The 18,701-nt window shown below is 41.0% G+C and overlaps 1 protein-coding gene across 6 annotated transcripts in view; it reads left to right on the forward strand.

Annotated features, from left to right (window-relative positions):
- Window positions 1-18,701, forward strand: part of RCBTB1 (RCC1 and BTB domain containing protein 1) — a 53,774-nt gene that overhangs the window by 16,702 nt on the left and 18,371 nt on the right. For 3 of the 6 annotated variants that reach the window (XM_027064785.2, XM_053215164.1, XM_053215154.1), the window contains 5 exons: window positions 972-1,047; window positions 1,166-1,332; window positions 1,925-2,075; window positions 12,133-12,299; window positions 15,770-15,928. In XM_027064785.2, the coding sequence (XP_026920586.1) occupies window positions 1,207-1,332; window positions 1,925-2,075; window positions 12,133-12,299; window positions 15,770-15,928 (603 nt within the window). In that variant the 5' untranslated portion in view covers window positions 972-1,047; window positions 1,166-1,206. Of the gene's footprint in view, window positions 1-971; window positions 1,048-1,162; window positions 1,333-1,924; window positions 2,076-12,132; window positions 12,300-15,769; window positions 15,929-18,701 lie in introns of all 6 variants that reach the window. The other 3 variants (XM_027064786.2, XM_053215161.1, XM_053215166.1) reach the window with 2 other exon arrangements.

Below are 18,701 nucleotides of genomic sequence, written 5' to 3' on the forward strand. Positions count from 1 at the left end.
TGAGCCTGGTTCTCTTGGCTATTTTTAGAGGTCTGAGAAGAGAGTGAATAGGAAGGAACTTCAAGAGGTCTGTACCTCATTAGGAAACCCTGGTTGTATTTATAAACTGTTTGGTTCTATTTCAGTTTCCAGAGGTGAGAGCCAGAATGGAAACTCACTTGGCATGGTAGGGTTTTGTGACTGTGCCCCTCCCTGGAATTTCTAGAAGTACTTTTTAACCCTAGAAGAAATTGGGGCCATGACCAGGATTCTTTGTGTAAAACTCCTTAAACAGGTCAAGTTTAGAATTTTATGGAAACGTATATAATATATGTCTACTTTTTATAGGATACTATTTAAGCTAATTGCTACTTGCATGAAGGCTATAGTCATTAGTTCGAACACCAAGATTAGGGTGAATTGTCTTCCCTTGTTCATATAATAACTTTTTTCAATGTGAAATACAATCTGTAATTATGTAGAAAATGTAATCATAGAAATTAGGATCAGAATATAATACTTATGTTTCATTCAGTATATCTTAGTCTAGTGCTTCTTAATATTTTTGCCACTCTAGACTTAGTGAGGGATGTCCCATTCCCATCATTAAACAGTGGCTTTGTGTGGCAGTGATTTTCTACAAGAGATGGGGGTCTTTGAGTGTAACCTGGGGGTGGTGGTGGGAGAGTGGGGAGGTAGAGGTAACGATTCTGATTTGTAGAACATTCACGGGTACACACACACACACACTTTCCCTCTCCCTCTCTCTCAGGCAAGAATTCACCGTCTTAGACAAACTAGTATTGTAACCTTTATCTCAATATTCTAAGGAAAAAAATCCTGATGAGAGACCCTGGTTCTATCCAGTTAGCATGGTTTCTCTCCATTATTTGCTGTCTGGTTGCAAATAAGCATGTATGTAACAGATAAACACCGACTTTAAGTGGGCAAGACAAACAGCTGGTTCTAGCAAGTTGTACCTGTCATTGCAGGGAAGGGCCCAGGTTTGACCGTGGAGGAAGGATTGGACAGGTTGCTGGGGAAAGTGAGTGATCCATTCAACCAGAGGTAACTGTTTCTTTTGGAATTAGCTTTTATTTCCTTTTATTAACAGTGTCTTTTTTTTTTTTTTTCTTAAGTTAGCATAGTGGTTGATTTTCCCTTGGTATTCTTTTTGTCGTAGCAGAGATGTCAGCTTATTTATAGGAATTACTTGAAGTCAGAGTCATGGTGGATGTAGGAAAGTGGCCAATCTTCACTCTGCTCTCACCTCAAGAAATTGCATCTATTCGGAAAGCATGTGTCTTTGGCACCTCAGCCAATGAAGCACTGTACGTTACTGACAATGATGAGGTAAGAATCTCTCAAAACCCAGAGTGTAATTTTAGGGGGTGAGCTTTAAAATGTGCAGTTTGAAGACCAAGAAAAGGTTGTGGCCAGTTGATCTTTCCAAAATGCAAGCTTACTCATATCGGTCTCTGTTTTGAAATATTTTCAGTGGAAGATTCATAGACACATTCATTTCACTTTCCCTGGTATGTTTTTTGGTGCTTTATTCCCTTAGCCCTTACCTTTCCCACCAGTCTTTCTCCTACCAGTATCCTAGATGTATCCAGCAAGGCCCCCCTCCTTGTCTTCTGAAAAGGTTGTGGATAAAAGAACCTGAAATTCTAGAAGACCGTGTCTTTGATGTAATTTCTCTCTTCTTGCAGTTTCTTGATTTGATACCCCTCAACCCTGTACTAGTCTGAATTTCATAGTACAGCCAAACATTCTGCAACTGAAGTAATGTCAGCACAGGTTGAATTTTTCTTCATCTGATCAGTCTCTTCCTACCTACTGAGCTGTCACACTGAACTTGAGTGTGTCTTATTTTCAGGGTGGAGAGGGGAGCCTTTGTGTAACTTTAGTCCGAGTGATTCAGACAAAACTATTTGTTTTCTAGGTCTTTGTATTTGGACTGAACTATAGTAACTGTCTAGGAACTGGAGATAACCAGAGTACACTTGTACCCAAAAAGCTGGAAGCCTTATGTGGAAAGAAGATTAAAAGCCTTAGTTATGGGAGTGGACCACATGTTCTTCTCAGCACTGAAGGTAAAGAGGGAACAAAGTCAGCTTTTCAGTTTGTGAGAAATCAAGTATTGATTCTAAGCTAAGGGGAGATGGGGCCGTTTGAAATAATCTTGAATGGTTTATTTCTTAATTTCTGAGAACTGTACCAAACTGGTAAAAGTTAAACATTTCAGTCTAATTCTGGAACAGAGTACGGCTTGCAAATTAGGCAAACATTAGAATACTTACGTAAAGTTGTGGAAGATTAGATACAGCAGATGAAGTGGGCCTTCAGCCTAGTTTTTCACTGGTTTTATATTAGCAAGGGCAACTTTCAGGTTTTACTTGGTACATTTTTATAAAGACAACATAATGCTGATTTCCCTTTCAGTGTGTAGTTTCTGAATCTCAAATTTAAGAAATCTTAGTTTATTCCCTGACATTCATGTGTGTGCCATATAGAAAGAACGTAGGATAGATTCTTTTCCTTTTAATCTCTGCTTCCCCAAGATTAAGACTATACATTTCTTTTTTGGTAATTTATCCCCACTGTGGGCAACCAAAACTCTCTGAAAATAGGTTATTATATATAACCTATATCTTCCCTTTGAATTTTAAGCACATTAACTCTTGTGGTCTCTCTAGCAGAGGCCCTCTGCTTTCTGTGGGGAAGTTTTCTGTTTGTTTCTCTGCCAGTCTCCAGACTGAGGAATCACAGCTTTCACAGCTTCCTCGGGTGTTGCCAGAGGTCTTAGTATTGAGCTTTTTAATTACCTCTAACTCCTATCTGAATGCACTCCAAGTTGTCTGGATCTGTCTCAAGCTGTGAGATCCAGATCTGAGAGTGATTGTCTAGTGAGACTATAAGTGGTATTGAGCATAATGAGGTGATGATCTCACTTCCGTGTTGTGTAACCATGCTTTCTGGCATCACACTGGCTCTTTCAAGCGGTTACTACTTTGCTGACTGGTTCTGCTTGTCATCTGTTATGACCTAATGATTTGATTTTTTTCCTAACAAATATCAATCTTAACTAGTCATTGATTTCTGACTGTAAAAAACTGGGGCAGTTTTTTAGAGCAAACACACTAAAACATATGCATTTAAATTCTTGGTTTTCTACAAAGTGGTGACCTTAGGAAATTACAACTCTTGGAATTATTTTCAGAGTCAGAGCATACATACAGAGTTAACCATCTTGAGTGTTACAATAAAGATAAGCATACATAAACATAAAACATAAAAATATAAATATAATAACTGATTTTCTTGTGGGAATACTTTTCTTTTTTTTTAATTTTGATATGCCACTTACATACTTTAAACATGCTCTACATTCAGATGTATAGTACATATATTGTGCATGTTATATAGTCAAATAGTTTTAATTTGACTATATAGTCAAATAGTTTTAAAACAAATGAACACTTTAAACCATCAAATATTTTATGGCTTTTAGTAAAACGCAGAAGGACCTCTGCCTCACCCCTCTTCAGCTTAGAAACTGTTCTTCAGAAGGAACCACTTTTAACTCCTTCAGATGTTTAATCTCGTATTTTTAACATGCTTACAACTGTTCTTTCTGAATTTTCAATTTTAGATATTATCCTTCCACTTTTTATAATGGCAGATAGCAGTTAGCTTTATTTCCCCTTCCTTCCTTCCCCTGATCCTTTCAATATAGTGATATCACCATTTTAGTTAAATCGATATTTACATTAGTAGGACTCTGTAAGTGTGGTTTATAGCTGAGCCATCGCCTTTCTGTACCACTGTTTGTTTTCCTGAGGTTCATTCACCCATTTTTCTAAATGTCTGTCATTATGTGCAAACTGGTCTATACAGCAGTGTTGTGTCTCAGCACATCTGAGCTCATCCAGATATCTCTGGAGCCCTCCGTCCCTGTGTTCCAGCCTGCAGCATGGCCATCAGCCTAGAACTTCATTCACCATCATCGTGGAGGTCCCTTCACCTTTGTCCTTTCTGGATGCCCTATTTCTTGTGTCCTGTGTCTTCCTCCTGGGATTATACCTTTATTTGAGTGAAACACTTTCTCTAGTAGCTTCCCAAGGAAGAGGGTGTGAGAGAAATCTTTGAGACGCTCTTAAAATGTCTTTATTTTATTCACGCAGATTGCCCATTGGTTTGGCTGGGCTTAAAATTCCTGATTGAAAATCCTATTTCCTCAGAATTTTGAAGTTATTGTGCCTCTTGAGTTTCAGGTTTCTTTTGAGATTCTGATGCCATTCTGACTTTAGCTGGGGTTTTTTGTTTATTTTTTGTTTTCTTGATTTTTTTTAAATGTTTTTATTTATTTTTGAGACGGAGACAGAGCAGGGGAGGGGCAGAGAGAGGGGGAGACACAGAATCTGAAACAGGCTTCAGGCTCTGAGCTGTCAGCACAGAGCCCGACACGGGGCTCGAACTCACGGACTATGAGATCATGACCTGAGCTGAAGTCGGACGCTTCACCAACTGAGCCACCCAGACGCCCCCACTTTAGCTGTTTTTGCATATGACTGTTTTTTCCTCTTTGGAAGCTTTAGAGATCTTTTCTTTGTTCCCAGTTTTCTGAAAAAATCATGGTTATGTACTCATGTAGATGATTTTTAATTTATTGTATTGATCATTCTGTTGACTTTTAGTCTGGAAATTCCTTCATTTCTGTAGAATATTTTCTTGTCATATTTCATGGGTAATTCCCCTTCTTTGTTTTCTCTGTTGTCTTCTTGGAATTTTTCTTAGAAGGAAGTTAGAGGATTCTGAACTGACCCTCTTAACTTTGTTTTATTTTTGCTCCAATCTACTTTTTGGGAAATTTCTTCAGCTTTATCTTATACCTCTTCTCTCACATGTTCACATTTCTGCTGTTACATTCCCCCATTCTCTTTCTTGTTCTCTGAATGTGCCTTTCTAGAGCTTCCTGTCCTGCTTCATGGCCTCACTACATTCTCTGAGCTGGTATAGGTTACTTTCAAGTCATCCTCTGCTCTCTGCTTTCTTTTTTCCTCCCAGATTGCTTCTTTTGCTTTGGGCTCTGACTTTTCTTGTTAGAGGCTTTCTTTATGGGGCACTTAGTCAGGTGTCCAACTTGGGCTCAGGTCATGATCTCACGATTTGTGGGTTCTATCCCCACATTGGGCTCTGTGCTGACAGCTCAGAGCCTGGAGCCTGCTTCACATTCTGTCTGTCTGTCTGTCTGTCTGTCTCTCTCTCTCTCTCTCTCTCTCTCTGCCCCTTCCCCACTTGCACTCTCTCTCTCTCTTTCTCTCAAAAGTAAATAAACATTAAAAAAAAAAAACCAAAAATTTGTGATCCTTGGTTGGCTGTCCACAGGTGGGACACAGGCCCTGATCTACATGCTGGGAATACTGGATTCATGGGTGGGGCTTGTCAAGCACTGAGTTTCACTTTAGGGAGATAATAACTGCTGCATTAGGGATGCTTCCAGTGTCACTCCCAATGTCAGTATATGAGCTTCCGTAGGGTGGAATCTTCCAGATTCTGGACCTGGATATGGGTTTTTTTTGCCAGCTTTCCATTAGCAGAGGAAGGGCAAGGATCTATCTCACTGTTCAGTACTGGACTTCCACTTCTGCTTTCCTCACTACAGTGCCTCACAGCTGTCTTCAGGGCCTCTTTAGATTATTCTCCTCGCTCATTTTTTTTTTTTTTTTTTGTTGTTGTTGTTGTTGTTGTTGTTGTTGTATTATGTGGGAGAAGGGAGGGAAGGAGGTTTGGGCAGAGGGAGAAGTTGGGCTGTAGTACAGTTACAGTAAGAAATTCACGGCTAGTAAGTGCTGTAGGCCTCTTGTCTTGTACAAGCTTCCTGACCCCACAGGAAGAGGATGAGGATTTGGGGTCTGACTGCTTCTGTTCTTAGTTACACTGGCCCTTAAATCATTTCCTTGTTGCCTACTTTCTCCAGTCCCTGGGCCTTCCCGAGATTCCAGGGCTGTGATTGGCTTCTTCTTTTGCAGATGTACGTGTCACCTTCTCTGGTTGGCTGTGTTACCACACCCACCTGCTTCCTATCTTCCAAAATTTTGTTGACCTCTCTCCAGTTGCATTTTCTTCTTTATTCTCTCTCTCTTTTTTTTAACCTTTTAATGTTTTATTTATTCTTGAGAGAGAGAGAGACACAGAGCATGAGTGAGGGAGGGGTAGAGAGAGAGGGAGACACAGAATCCGAAGCAGGCTCCAGGCTCCGAGCTGTCAGCACAGAGCCTGATGCGGGGCTCAAACTCACAAGCAGTGTGAGATCACGACCTGAGCTGAAGTCGGACGCTTAACCGACTGAGCCACCCAGGCACCCCCCTTCTTTATTGTTCTTTTTGTCCTCAACTGTCTATGCCCTTTTTTTTTTCCCCTTCCCCTTCACTATCGTTTCAGTAGGATTTGGGGACAGAATAAATTCAATTCTCCATGCTTTACTGACTTGTGAGCTATTTCTAAAAGACATTTTAGGAATGTTTTGATCAATACTACAGTATTACATTGAAAATCTAGGATGTGAGAGCAATCTGGCTGTGACGTCTGTCACTACATTGATTGCCAGAGTTGATACGGCTGATCTGGCTGGGTAGGCGGGCATCCCCTTTTTCCCTTACCTGCTCCATGTGTGTGTCCCTCCCAAAGCTGGCACTTGGTGGAAGAGGACGACCTTCCCCGATGGAGGAGGTTCTTTCTTCAGTCAAGGGTATGCAGGTAGCTGTGCTCCCCTGCTAGAGCCTCCAGACAAGCTCTCAAGGTCCATTTGTAGGAGAACGTAGGGTGGTCAGGCTTCCAAGACTCCAGACATACCCAGATGAGGCGCTGCATGCGGCACCTTTAAAAAATAAAATCTACTCCCATCTGGTGACTACTCTGAAGATCTATATTCACTTAGTATTATTGCTTTACATACAGACCTAGGGCTTGAGGATTTCTTTTTTGTCTTTTAAAGTAAGTTAAATTAGGTTACCTATAAAATTAGTTGTTTCTGATCACTTCTCCAATCCGTGTCCGGTCTCTGAAGGCCAGCTGTGTTCTCTTGAAGGCCAGAACCTCATGGGGTGCTACTCTGTGCTGTCCCTTTCCAATGCTCTCCCCACTCCCCACTCTCCCTTCTAGCCTGGTATGGTTTCACTCTCGTTGTTTGGTCATTTTGTTCACCTCTTGAACCTCAAGTGATCCTGAAGCTTCATCCCTTGTTTGCCAGAGACGGTGTGGCAAGAGTAGGGCTGGGCAAAGTGGGTGCTGGTGCCCAGTTGAATGGGGTTGCTTTGAAAGCTTCCCCGGGAATTTGGAACTAAGAGCCATCTCAAGAAGCTCACTTTTCCTATGCTTTATCAAGTGAAAAGGGAAGAAATATGTTCATACACTATTTTAAAATGGTAAACTGATGTATTAAAGAGAAGGTGATTGCCAGGTGCAAATCTGGAGAGGACTGATGGCTGAGAACAAGCAGCTGGCAGCAGTCCCAGCATCTGGGGAATAAGGTCCTTGATCCTGAGGGTCATCTGGGTGACCCTGCACAACGTTCACTCATTCTCTCCCATGCAGTGCTCAGATCCATGGCTTCCTGTATGTTTGGGGTATAGCTCCTCCAGGATTCTAGTGGGCCTCTTTTCCTAGGAAAGACTTCCTGGAAGACTGTTAGTGGGATGAATTACAGCCTCTGTGCTGCATGCAGCTGGTCTCATGGCCACAACTAATACTCATTGCCTCCCTCCTCCAGCACTCCTTTTAGATTCTCTTCACATTTGGCTAGCATGTGGCTCAGGGGGCTAACCTGAGTGTGTGATCCAGACTCTCATCCTTGAGGGTTACAGGCCCTTAACCATGCTGTACTCTGGCCATGGCTGCTGTACATTTCTGTTTACCAGTACTGTTGGGCAAATGTGCACCAAAAGCACCAAGTTTCACCTCCTTGCCAAGCATATTCCTCTCTTGCCTCCATTATATAATAGCAGTTCTACCTCTTTCTGCCAACTAGGTCAGTTGCCCCTGTCAGGAAGGGACTCCTCTTTTTTCCTGTTGGTTCTTTGACTGGAGGAAAGAACAGTCAGGCCCCTACAGAGGGCCTATGGCAGCCGTAACTTAAAGTTCAGTGGGATTCCTGCTGTGTTCCTAGTGGAAGTGTTTCTGCTTAGGGAACCGGGACTTCTAAACCTATAGAACCTACAATTGCAGGGGCAGGAAGCTCAGATTCCCCAAGTCGGTTGCTGGGAATGTTGGTCAGTTGGGTCACTCATATAATCCACTTTGGTTCCTGGATGCATGTATTCCACCTGTTAGGGACACAGCACCACGTAGTGGTCACTGAGTTAGAATCTGTGCCTGGAGCTTAGCATCCCATCCTCACACCATCTCATCTCCAGGCTGATGCATCAGCTGTGCCTTCAGCCAGCTTGTCATTGTTGTGTCAAGCTGGCATCTTTTAGATGTTACAGTGTATGATATAGGACCAGGAACCCCATGGCCATGTGAGCACTGCTACATCTCTTTTGCTATAAAGTGGATCCCTTGGTCTGAGGAGATATTTTGTGGAATCAAATACTCTGTGGATTAAATACCTCATATTGTTGTGCTAGCTGAGGCCTTGTGGGCAGGAAACATGTACCCCGGTTATATGTTGATTTCTGTTAATGTGAACAGCTGCTCTTTCCAGGATGAAACGGTCTGTTGGAGTCACCTTGATCCCAAATACCTAGTTAGTTTCTGTAAAAGGGCGATGCTATTTCAGGGACTCTGCATTGGTTTTTTTTAATGGCACAGCAGGCATTTGGCGATGGTAGTAGCCAGGTTGAGTAGGAGTCCCTTCTTCTGAATTTGCATTTTCTTCCTAGGAGTGAAGTTGAGTGTCTTTTCATGTGGTTGAGTCATTCACATTTTTTTCCATTGTGCACTGTCATCAATTCATATTTCTAGCAGGTTCTTGGTCTTTTTCTTTTGTACTTTTAAAAGCTCTTTTTGTAATAGAGATATTGTCTCTTAGTAATATAAAGTAGAAATATTTCTCCTAATATTTAATTTTTTTCTTTGCCCATGTTTTTTCCATGTAAAGTTTAGAAAATATGTAGCTAGATTTATCACTCCTTTTGTTGCTTCTGATTTTGAATCATAGGAAAGTTTTCCCTATGCCCAGGTTATGGAGGAATTGACTAATTTTTTTCCTCCTAATTCTTATATGGTTTTATTTTCCACATTAAAATTTTTTTAATGTTTATTTTATTATTATTATTATTTTTTAATGTTTATTTATTTTTGAGACAGAGAAAGAGCATGAACAGGGGAGGGTCAGAGAGAGGGAGACACAGAACCTGAAGCAGGCTCCAGGCTCGGAGCTGTCAGCACAGAGCCCGACGCGGGGCTCAAACCCACGGACCGTGAGATCATGACCCAGCTGGAGTCAGATGCTTAACTGACTGAGCTACCCAGGCGCCCCTAATGTTTATTTAATTTTGACAGAGAGAGAGAGAGAGAGAGAGAGAGAGACAGAGCATGAGTGGGGGAGGGGCAAAGAGAGAGGGAGACACAGAATCAGAAGCAGGCTCCAGGCTCTGAGCAAGCTGTCAGCACAGAGCCCCACGCGGGGCTTGAACCCACAGACTGGGAGATCATGACCTGAGCCGAAGTCGGACGTTCAACCGACTGAGCCACCCAGGTGCCCCTATTTTCCACATTTAAATTTTTGACTCATTAGGAAGTTACTATGTGATGAATGAATCTAATTTTTCAATCTGACCACAAGTATCTCAACCCAATTTGTAAAAAGTCCTTTCTCCCGCAAATGATATAGCTTTTTTTTTTTAACTTTATTTTTTAAAATTTACATCCAAATTAGTATATAGTGATGCAATGATTTCAGGAGTAGATTCCTTAATTCCCCTTAACCATTTAGCCCATCCCCCCTCCCACAACCCCTCCAGCAACCATCAGTTTGTTCTCCATATTTAGGAGTCTCTTGTTTTGTCCCCCTCCCTGTTTTTATATTATTTTTGTTTCCTTTCCCTTATGTTGATCTATTTTGTCTCTTAAAGTCCTCATATGAGTGAAGTCATATGATTTTTGTCTTTGACTAATTTCACTTAGCATAATACCCTCCAGTTCCATCCATGTAGTTGCAAATGGCAAGATTTCATTCTTTTTGATTACTGAGTAATACTCCATTGTGTGTGTGTGTGTGTGTGTGTGTGTGTGTGTGTGTGTGTATATATATATATACACACACACACACACACACCATATCTTCTTTATCCATCCATCCATCGATGGACATTTGGGCTCTATCCATACTTTGGCTATTGTTGATAGTGCTGCTATAAACATGGGGGTGTCCCTTCGAAACAGCACACCTGTATCCCTTGGATGAATGCCTAGTAGTGCAGTTGCTGGGTCGTAGGATAGTTCTGTTTTTAGTTTTTTGAGGAACCTCCATACTGTTTTCCAGAGTGGCTGCACCAGCTTGCATTCCCACCAACGATGCAAAAGAGATCCTCTTTCTCCGCATCCTTGCCAACATCTTTTGTTGCCTGAGTTGTTCATGTTAGCCATTCTGACAGGTGTGAGGTGGTATCTCATTGTGGTTTCGATTTGTATTTCCCTGATGATGAGTGATGTTGAGCATTTTTCATGTGTCAGTTGGCCATCTGGATGTCGTCTTTGGAGAAGTGTCTCTTCACCAAATGACATAGCTTTTATTTCTTTATGCAATTGGTTTATTTCTAGAACTTCAGTTTCATTCCACTGGTTTTTCTGTCTTTGACCTAGTATTAATCTTAGTTTTAGGCATTTTTTATAGGTTTTAATAACTGGTAGAGCTGTCTTCTTGCTTCTTTTCTTGGAGTTTTTCTATTCTCATTTGTTCTTCCCAATGAACTTTCTAATCAGTTTGTTTAGCTCCAAAAAGTAACTTATCATTTCATTCCTTTTATTTTAAATTTACCAATTTACACAGGAAAAACTAGTACCTTTATGATACTGAGTTTTATTATCCGAGAACAAGGTATGTATTTCTATTTGTTCAAGTCTATTTTTCTGTCTCTTAGGAATGAAAACACTCATAGGTTTGGACATTTCTATCGCCTGATATAACTTTACTGTGATATTGTGGATCTTCTTTAGGTATTACACTTTTTCAATCTATGGCCTCATCCTTCTTAGGATGAAATTTCCCATTTATGGTTTCTGTCTTAATTTCTGTAATAGGGAAGACCTCTTGTGAGCCACACATAATCAAATTCTAGATTAGATAATCACAAACCTACTTAATTATGAGTACCTTTCCCCTGGTTGCTCAGGGACCATTTCAGTGAGTTAGCAGCCTCATGGTAACACTTGGATTCCTGCTGTTGCTCTCAGATACCATTATTTCCAGGTCTAGATTGTCCTTAACAGGTCAGGATGTTTTACTACCATGGGAAAGACATGAAAAGAGTGTATAACTTGAGGGTATCTACTCTTGATACTTAGGCATGCTATGTGAGGAAATGCATGAAACATTGGTACTTCTACAGAGGACACAAAACCGAAAAGTTACTTCTGTCAGAATCCCAAAAAGATAAAGTCATTAGAGAGAAATTGAGCCAGATTTGATGCCAGTAATAGTCTGTTTGAGAGAAGCTTTTGGATTTTTGTATGTAGTATATACAAAAAGTATACCTCTTTTCCTCTGTACTTTGTGAGGGAGAGTCTCTCTCTCTCACAGACACATGAACGGTTCCCTGATTTTTGGCAAAATGATAGTTAAGATTAGTGTTAAGCTTTCTTATGTCTTCTACTTTTTGCTTGGTACCTGACACAGAAACCACTGAGATGAATCAGTGTGTTCAGAAAGTCTAATTTTTGTATATATAAACTGACTTTTGACTATAAAGCTGATCTTATTTCTTTGCTTGTATTAAGTCCTTGCTTGAATGATTTTACATTTGTCTATCCTGTTTTCTCATTTGTCCTTCTTTCCTTTACCCCTCATCAGTGGTTACTCTATAGGGAGAAGGAGGCAATGGAAGGAAACGAAGGTTGGAGAATGAGTTGTGTAAAGTCTGGGAAAGAAAGTACAGGGGTTACCATTCCTTCTTGAGTTGATTCTTTGTGTGTGGCCGTCTTGTATAGATGGAGTTGTTTATGCCTGGGGCCACAATGGATATAGCCAGCTTGGGAATGGGACGACCAACCAAGGCATTGCTCCCATCCAAGTCTGTACCAATCTCTTGATCAAGCAAGTGGTTGAAGTAGCTTGTGGCTCACATCATTCAATGGCTCTGGCAGCTGATGGAGAGGTAAGTGCCCTGCTTTTATTCTTTTTTTTTTTTTTTTTAATTTTTTTTTTCAACGTTTATTTATTTTTGGGACAGAGAGAGACAGAGCATGAACGGGCGAGGGGCAGAGAGAGAGGGAGACACAGAATCGGAAACAGGCTCCAGGCTCTGAGCCATCAGCCCAGAGCCCAACGCGGGGCTCGAACTCACGGACCGCGAGATCATGACCTGGCTGAAGTCGGACGCTTAACCGACTGCGCCACCCAGGCGCCCCTCTTTTTTTTTTTTTAAACATTTATTCATTTTTTTGATAGAGACAGAGCGTGAGTGGAGGAGGGGCAGAGAGAGGGAGACACAGAATCTGAAGCAGGCTCCCGGCTCTGAGCTATCAGCATAGAGCCTGACTCAGGGCTCAAACTCAGGGACCGTGAGATCATGACCTGAGCTGAAGTCGGACGCTTAACCGACTGAGCCACCCAGGCGCCCCTATTCTTTATTTTTAAATTGTGGTAAAATACACATAATATAAAATTTGCTGTCCTAGCCATTTTTAAGAATTGTGGAAACCAGACCTCAGGATTTGTGAGGACTGCTTTCTGCAGTGGCTTTGTCATCTGCCTGGATTATTGCCATGGTCTCTTTAACCACTTAAATGGTTAGGATGGCAAATTATATATGTATATGTTTTTATATCCATTGTGATTTATCGAATGTCAGTTCAGTAACATTAAGTACATTGTTATGTAGCCCTCACCACCAGCCATCTTCAGAACTCTTTATTTTGCAAAGCTGAAGCTGTACCTCTTGAATGGTGACTCTCCACTCCCAGCACCTGTGACCACCGTTCTGTCTTCTGTCTCCATGAGTGACTACTCTAGGGACTTCATATGAGTGGAATCATACAGTGTTTGTCTGGTTATGACTACCTTATTTCACTGGGCATAATGTCCTCAGGGTTCATGCATGTTGTAGCACGTGACAGAACTTCCTTCGTTCTTAAGACTGAATAATATCCCATTGTGTGTATATGCCATATTTTGTTTGTTCATCTGTTGGGTATTTGGGTTGTTACCAACTTCTGGCTATTGTGAAAGTGCCTTTTAAAAAAATAAAATCATGACCATATTTGTATTTGGTATAGTGTAAACATAGCAGCCCTGTGCACAGCTAAAAACGTGGGGACACACTCTTTTTCTGTGTGATCAGGACCACTCTTTTGCTAACAGATTTCAGCCTCAAGGCAGTTGAGTCCCTTGCTCTTCGCTAAGACGACAAATCAGATGTGTATGACAGTGTTCTGTACTTTTGTTTTTTTTAATGACTCCCATCAGTTAAGGTCTGTTTTGTTTTCAGTAATAGTAATGATGTCATAGAAAATAACTTTACCAACATTCCAGTAGGTGCTGTACCCCACCAAGTTAAGGTTGTTCATCTTATTGATTCTACCTTCTGATCTTTCATCTCATTTTGTTTCTATTCATCTATGTAATCATAGGTCAGGTCTTGCTATCTGCCTGGGCTATTGCCATGGTCTCTTTTGTTCCATAGCATTTTATTTTTATTTTATTTTATTTTATATTTTAGTTCATTTCATTTCATTTATTTTTAGAGAAAGAGAGCATGAGCGGGGGAGAGGGGCAGAGGGAGAGAGAGAGAGAGAGAGAGAAAGAAAGAGAGAGAGAGAGAGAATGAATCTTAAGTAGCCTCCACATTTAGCATGGAGCCCAATGTGGGGCTTGATCCCATGAACCATGGGATCATGACCTGAGCCAAAATCAAGAGTTGGACGCTCAACCGACTGAGCCACCCAGGCACACCATCTGTTTTATTCCGTAGCTTTTTGATTGGTCTACCTGTCAAGTATCACCTCTGTGCCCCCTGTGATTTCTGAAACAGAGATCATACTGTTCTCTTGTTTAGAATCCCTCAGTGTTGTTAACAGTGATTTTACTATGTAGGACAGGGTATGGGGGAAGAAACCAGAGAAGCGGAGGGAGATAAAGGTTTCATGGCTAGGATGTGCTAGACCTACGCCTAGCACCCAGGTCTTAGGCCCTAAATCCACTGTTTGCTAGTCTGTTTTTAGTTAGTGGAACCCCAGTCCCCGTTTTTAAAATGAAAGGCAGCTGCGTTACAAGGGAGCTTGGGATATTTGAGAAGTGCCAGAAGAATGGTTGGTTAAAATTAGAATTCCCTAATTTGTACAGCCTGGATTCCTTGTTTATTTTAACTGTAAGTATATGTTACTTTGGATAATTGTGCTAAATATTTGCATTATTATTCTAGATATTCCTGTGAATCCACTTTGAGGAAGTTTTGCAGTTATTTCTTTGTTCCTGTGAAATGAACCAATAGTGCATATTCTTTTAAACCCCAGCTGTAGGTTTTATTATTGTTGCCTGGGGCAGTATCAGACAGGTGAGGGGAGATAGGAAGTGCGACACAAGAAAGAATCATGGAAGCCACACCTCATGATGTGTGAGGACCACTTCCTGCAGGCAAATGAAAGGGATGGGTCCTTAGAAATTCTCCTAGTCTTGGAGGAAGTAATTGCCTGGGCTGCCAGCAGCCCCTCCCCTAATTCTCTCTGGTCACACTTTTGTTTGATAGGGTCAGTTGGTAATTAACTTGAGGTGGTTTTTTGTTTTTCATCTTTGTTACTAGATTTTAACAAGCTCAAAGCTCTATTTGTGTCTCTAGAATTCTGGTTTTCACACTATGGCAAATCACAGGCAGGATGCATTTGAGGAGGGGAGCTGCTTAGAGCTGACAGGCAGCAAATGAGAACTGAGAGAAAATAGAACCAAGAATAACCTAACAACCTGGTGTCATCTCCATAGGGACAGACATCTCTTTAGTACTTGTGAGCCTTACCGTATTATGACAGACACGTAACTGTGATTGATAATTTTAATTGTGATGGTTGTGACTCATCAGGAAAGGTTATATAATATTCAGTATTGGTGATTAGTGAGACAGGAAAAACGCATCTTACAATTTTGAAAGCTTTTTGTGGAGGAAAAGAAAAAAAAGAAAATCTGTGCCCAAAGAGTTAGGCACATTTTTCATATCACTGCTGCTTTGTGGTATGTACTTTATTTCCTGTTGATGGCAGATTACAAAATCATGTATGGCTGCTATAATTACAGAGGCAGTGTAGCATAGTGGTTAAGAGCACAGCTAGACCTTCTTGGGTTCAGATTCCACGTTTACTACTTATTGGTTGTAGAACCTGAAGCAAGTCACTTAACCTCTCTGTTTCTATTTCCATATATAAAATGGGGGTGAAATAGTATCTACCTCAGGGTCACCCTACAGGATTACTATAGGAATTAAATAAGCTAACACATGGAAAGCATTTGGAGCCATGTAGCACATTGTAAATACTCATTAAGTGGGTTTATTTTTATTTCATGATTACTTATGTGCATCACAGCTAGAATTTTCACCCTAATGCTAGTAATTCTTTCTTTTCCCCATGTCTTGTATAGGTATTTGCTTGGGGGTATAACAACTGTGGCCAGGTCGGATCAGGATCTACAACAAATCAACCAACTCCTCGAAAAGTTACAAACTGTTTACATATTAAGAGGGTGGTTGGCATTGCCTGTGGTCAGACCTCATCCATGGCTGTTCTGGACAATGGGGAGGTGAGCTGTCTCTGTACTCTCCCTTCTCACCTCACCTGTCTCACTGAAGTACCTTTTCCTTCTTGAGCATGTATGAGACCATGGAAGGAAGAGTGCTTTGTTTCTAGAGTTTCATTGATAGTTAACTGGTTTCTGATGGAGGAATATCTGGAGGGTGTTTGCTCCTCACTGTGAATTTTCAGATGCCAAGATTGATCTGCAAGTAAGGATTCCAATGTGTCTAAAATTTATTTTTTTTTGTGAGATCCAAATAGTCTAATGTTTGTAGGTATTTGTGATTTAATGTAATAAAGAGTGTGACACTAGTTGTTTCATCCAATGAAAAAATCAAGTGTGCAGTCTTTAAAGGTAACTGATGATTTTTAAAAAGTTTACTTTTTTGAGAGAGAGCATCGCAGGAGGGGCAAAGAGAGGGAAAGAGAATCTGAGTTTTTTCTTGTGATGAGAACTTTTAAGATTATTAGCAACTTTCAGATATGGAATACAGTATTACTAACGATAGTCATCATGCTGTACTTTATGTCCCCATGACTTACTTATTTTATAACTGGAAGTCTGTACCTTTTGAGCCCTTTTACCCATTTTGTTCAACCCCCAGCCCCCACCTCTGGAAATCACCAATCCGTTCTCTGTATGTATGAGCTTGGTGTGTGTGTGTGTGTGTGTGTGTGTGTGTGTGTGTGTGTGTGTGTGTTTAATTAAAATACAGGATGCACAGTGTTCCATTAGTTTCAGTCATGTTTGTCATGCCATGTTTACCAGAGTGTTAACTGGCTTTTTTCATCAATCCTGTTGTCATCTTTGATGACTTTAGAATTTCTTGGGCTAGTCACCAGACATTCTCCATCCTGGTATTCTTTACTTGTTTATTTTTAAAAATATACTTAATTTTAAAATTATTATTATGTGGTTATTTTCACAAAGGAAAGCAAATGAAGCATGTAAAATAAAAACGAATACCTTTTCTCCAGTCTTGTTAATAGTTTGACGTATATCCTTTTGAACTTTTCTCTATAAAACAATTATATATGGGTGAATATAATTATCTTTTATAAAAAATGGGATTATTATAGGTACTGCTTTTTTCTGCTATTCTGCACCTTTCCTGCTTAACAACCCATACGTTTACCTGAATCTATTATCAGACCATTTATAGCTGTTCTCCATTATAATGGCTCCTTACTTTTCCTTGTCTGGATCACCCACAGCCGAAACTCTACTGATGGAAATTTCAGTTGTTTCTAAATTTTTGCTGTTATAAACATTGCAGCCCTGAGTTTCTGTGTTACTGTGTGTGTGTGTGTGTGTGTGCGCGCGCGCGCGCGTGTGTATCTTTTGTACATTTATGTAAGTAGTCTATAGAATAAGTTCCCAAGAATAAGATTTCTGGGTTAGGGTGTATGCCATTAAATTTTTTGATAGCTGTAGTCAAATTTCTCTGCAAAAGTTAAAACCTTTTGCGCTTACGATATGGAAAGTGCATTTCACCGTCTCTTGCTAGTACCCTAAATTCTATATCCCTCTTTCCCCTCTGTCACATTGCTCTGAAAAACCCCATCTTTGACTCCACGAGACACCTCAGGTTTCTCGTTTGACCAGACCTTTAGTCTGTTCCTGCTCAGTGTCCCACACTTGCTTGTTCTAAACCTTCACCACCGCTGGCAAACCTCTGTCCAGCTCGACTACTTTCAGCTGATGACGCCCCTCTCCAGATATCTAAGACATTGTGTTACGTCTTTTAACCTCTTTCCTGTCCATTCCCTCTCTCTTGGTCCCACTGTCACTGCCTTAGTTTCGACCCTTGTCTGAGCTCATTTGCTACTGAATGGCTGTCCTGCCTGTAGTCTCATCTAACCTGTTCACCTTTATGTGCCACCAGCAGGATCTTTCCAAGTTGTGAATATTAATCTGTTTTGAAATATTTCTGTGGGAGACCCTTACATGCATTCTACTTTTCCCTCGTGTGTGTTTTGGCACTTTATCCCTTTAGCCCTTACTTTTCCTTCTAGTCCTTTTTTTTTTTTTTTTAATGTTTGTTTATTTTTGAGACAGAGAGAGACAGAGCATGAACGGGGGAGGGTCAGAGAGAGGGAGACACAGAATCCGAAACAGGCTTCAGGCTCTGAGCTGGCAGCACAGAGCCCGACGCGGGGCCTGAACTCACAGACTGCGAGATCATGACCTGAGCCAAAGTCGGCTGCTTAACCGACTGCGCCCCAATTCCTTCTAGTCTTTTGTCCTGCCACTGTGCTGGATGTGTCCCAGCAGACCACCTCCTCATTTTCAGAACCTGCTTCCAGCACATTCTCTGCCCTCTCCTTGGAATACTTTACTCCCATTTATTGATCCTTCAGCCGTGCTCAAATCTCTGCTCTCTGAAAAGTCTTTCCTAAACTTTCTTCCTATAGCTAAGTCCTTTCTCTTCTCTGCTCCTGTAGTGCCTTGATTGTATCTCTAGAATAGCACTCGCCTCCTGGCTGCAAAAAGTTTGCACGTGTCCATCTTTCCTGTTAAACTGCGACCAAAAACTTACTCCTAGTGCCTTTTATCATGTCCTGACATACAAAGGGTGCTTAATAATTGTTAAGCAACATCAACTTCCTCGCGTGTAAAGCAAGAATAAATGACTTGCCCAAGGCTATCCAACCAATAAGGTATGGAGGAGGAACTGATGCCAAATCCTGTTATCCCCACCCCCAAAATAATCTTCCATTTGGAGATCCCCAGTAGGATCACATCGAGTAGGAATTTGGGCGTTTGGAAGTGAAAACTT

This window comes from Acinonyx jubatus, chromosome A1, assembly GCF_027475565.1.
Source record: "Acinonyx jubatus isolate Ajub_Pintada_27869175 chromosome A1, VMU_Ajub_asm_v1.0, whole genome shotgun sequence".
NCBI lineage: Eukaryota > Metazoa > Chordata > Mammalia > Carnivora > Felidae > Acinonyx > Acinonyx jubatus.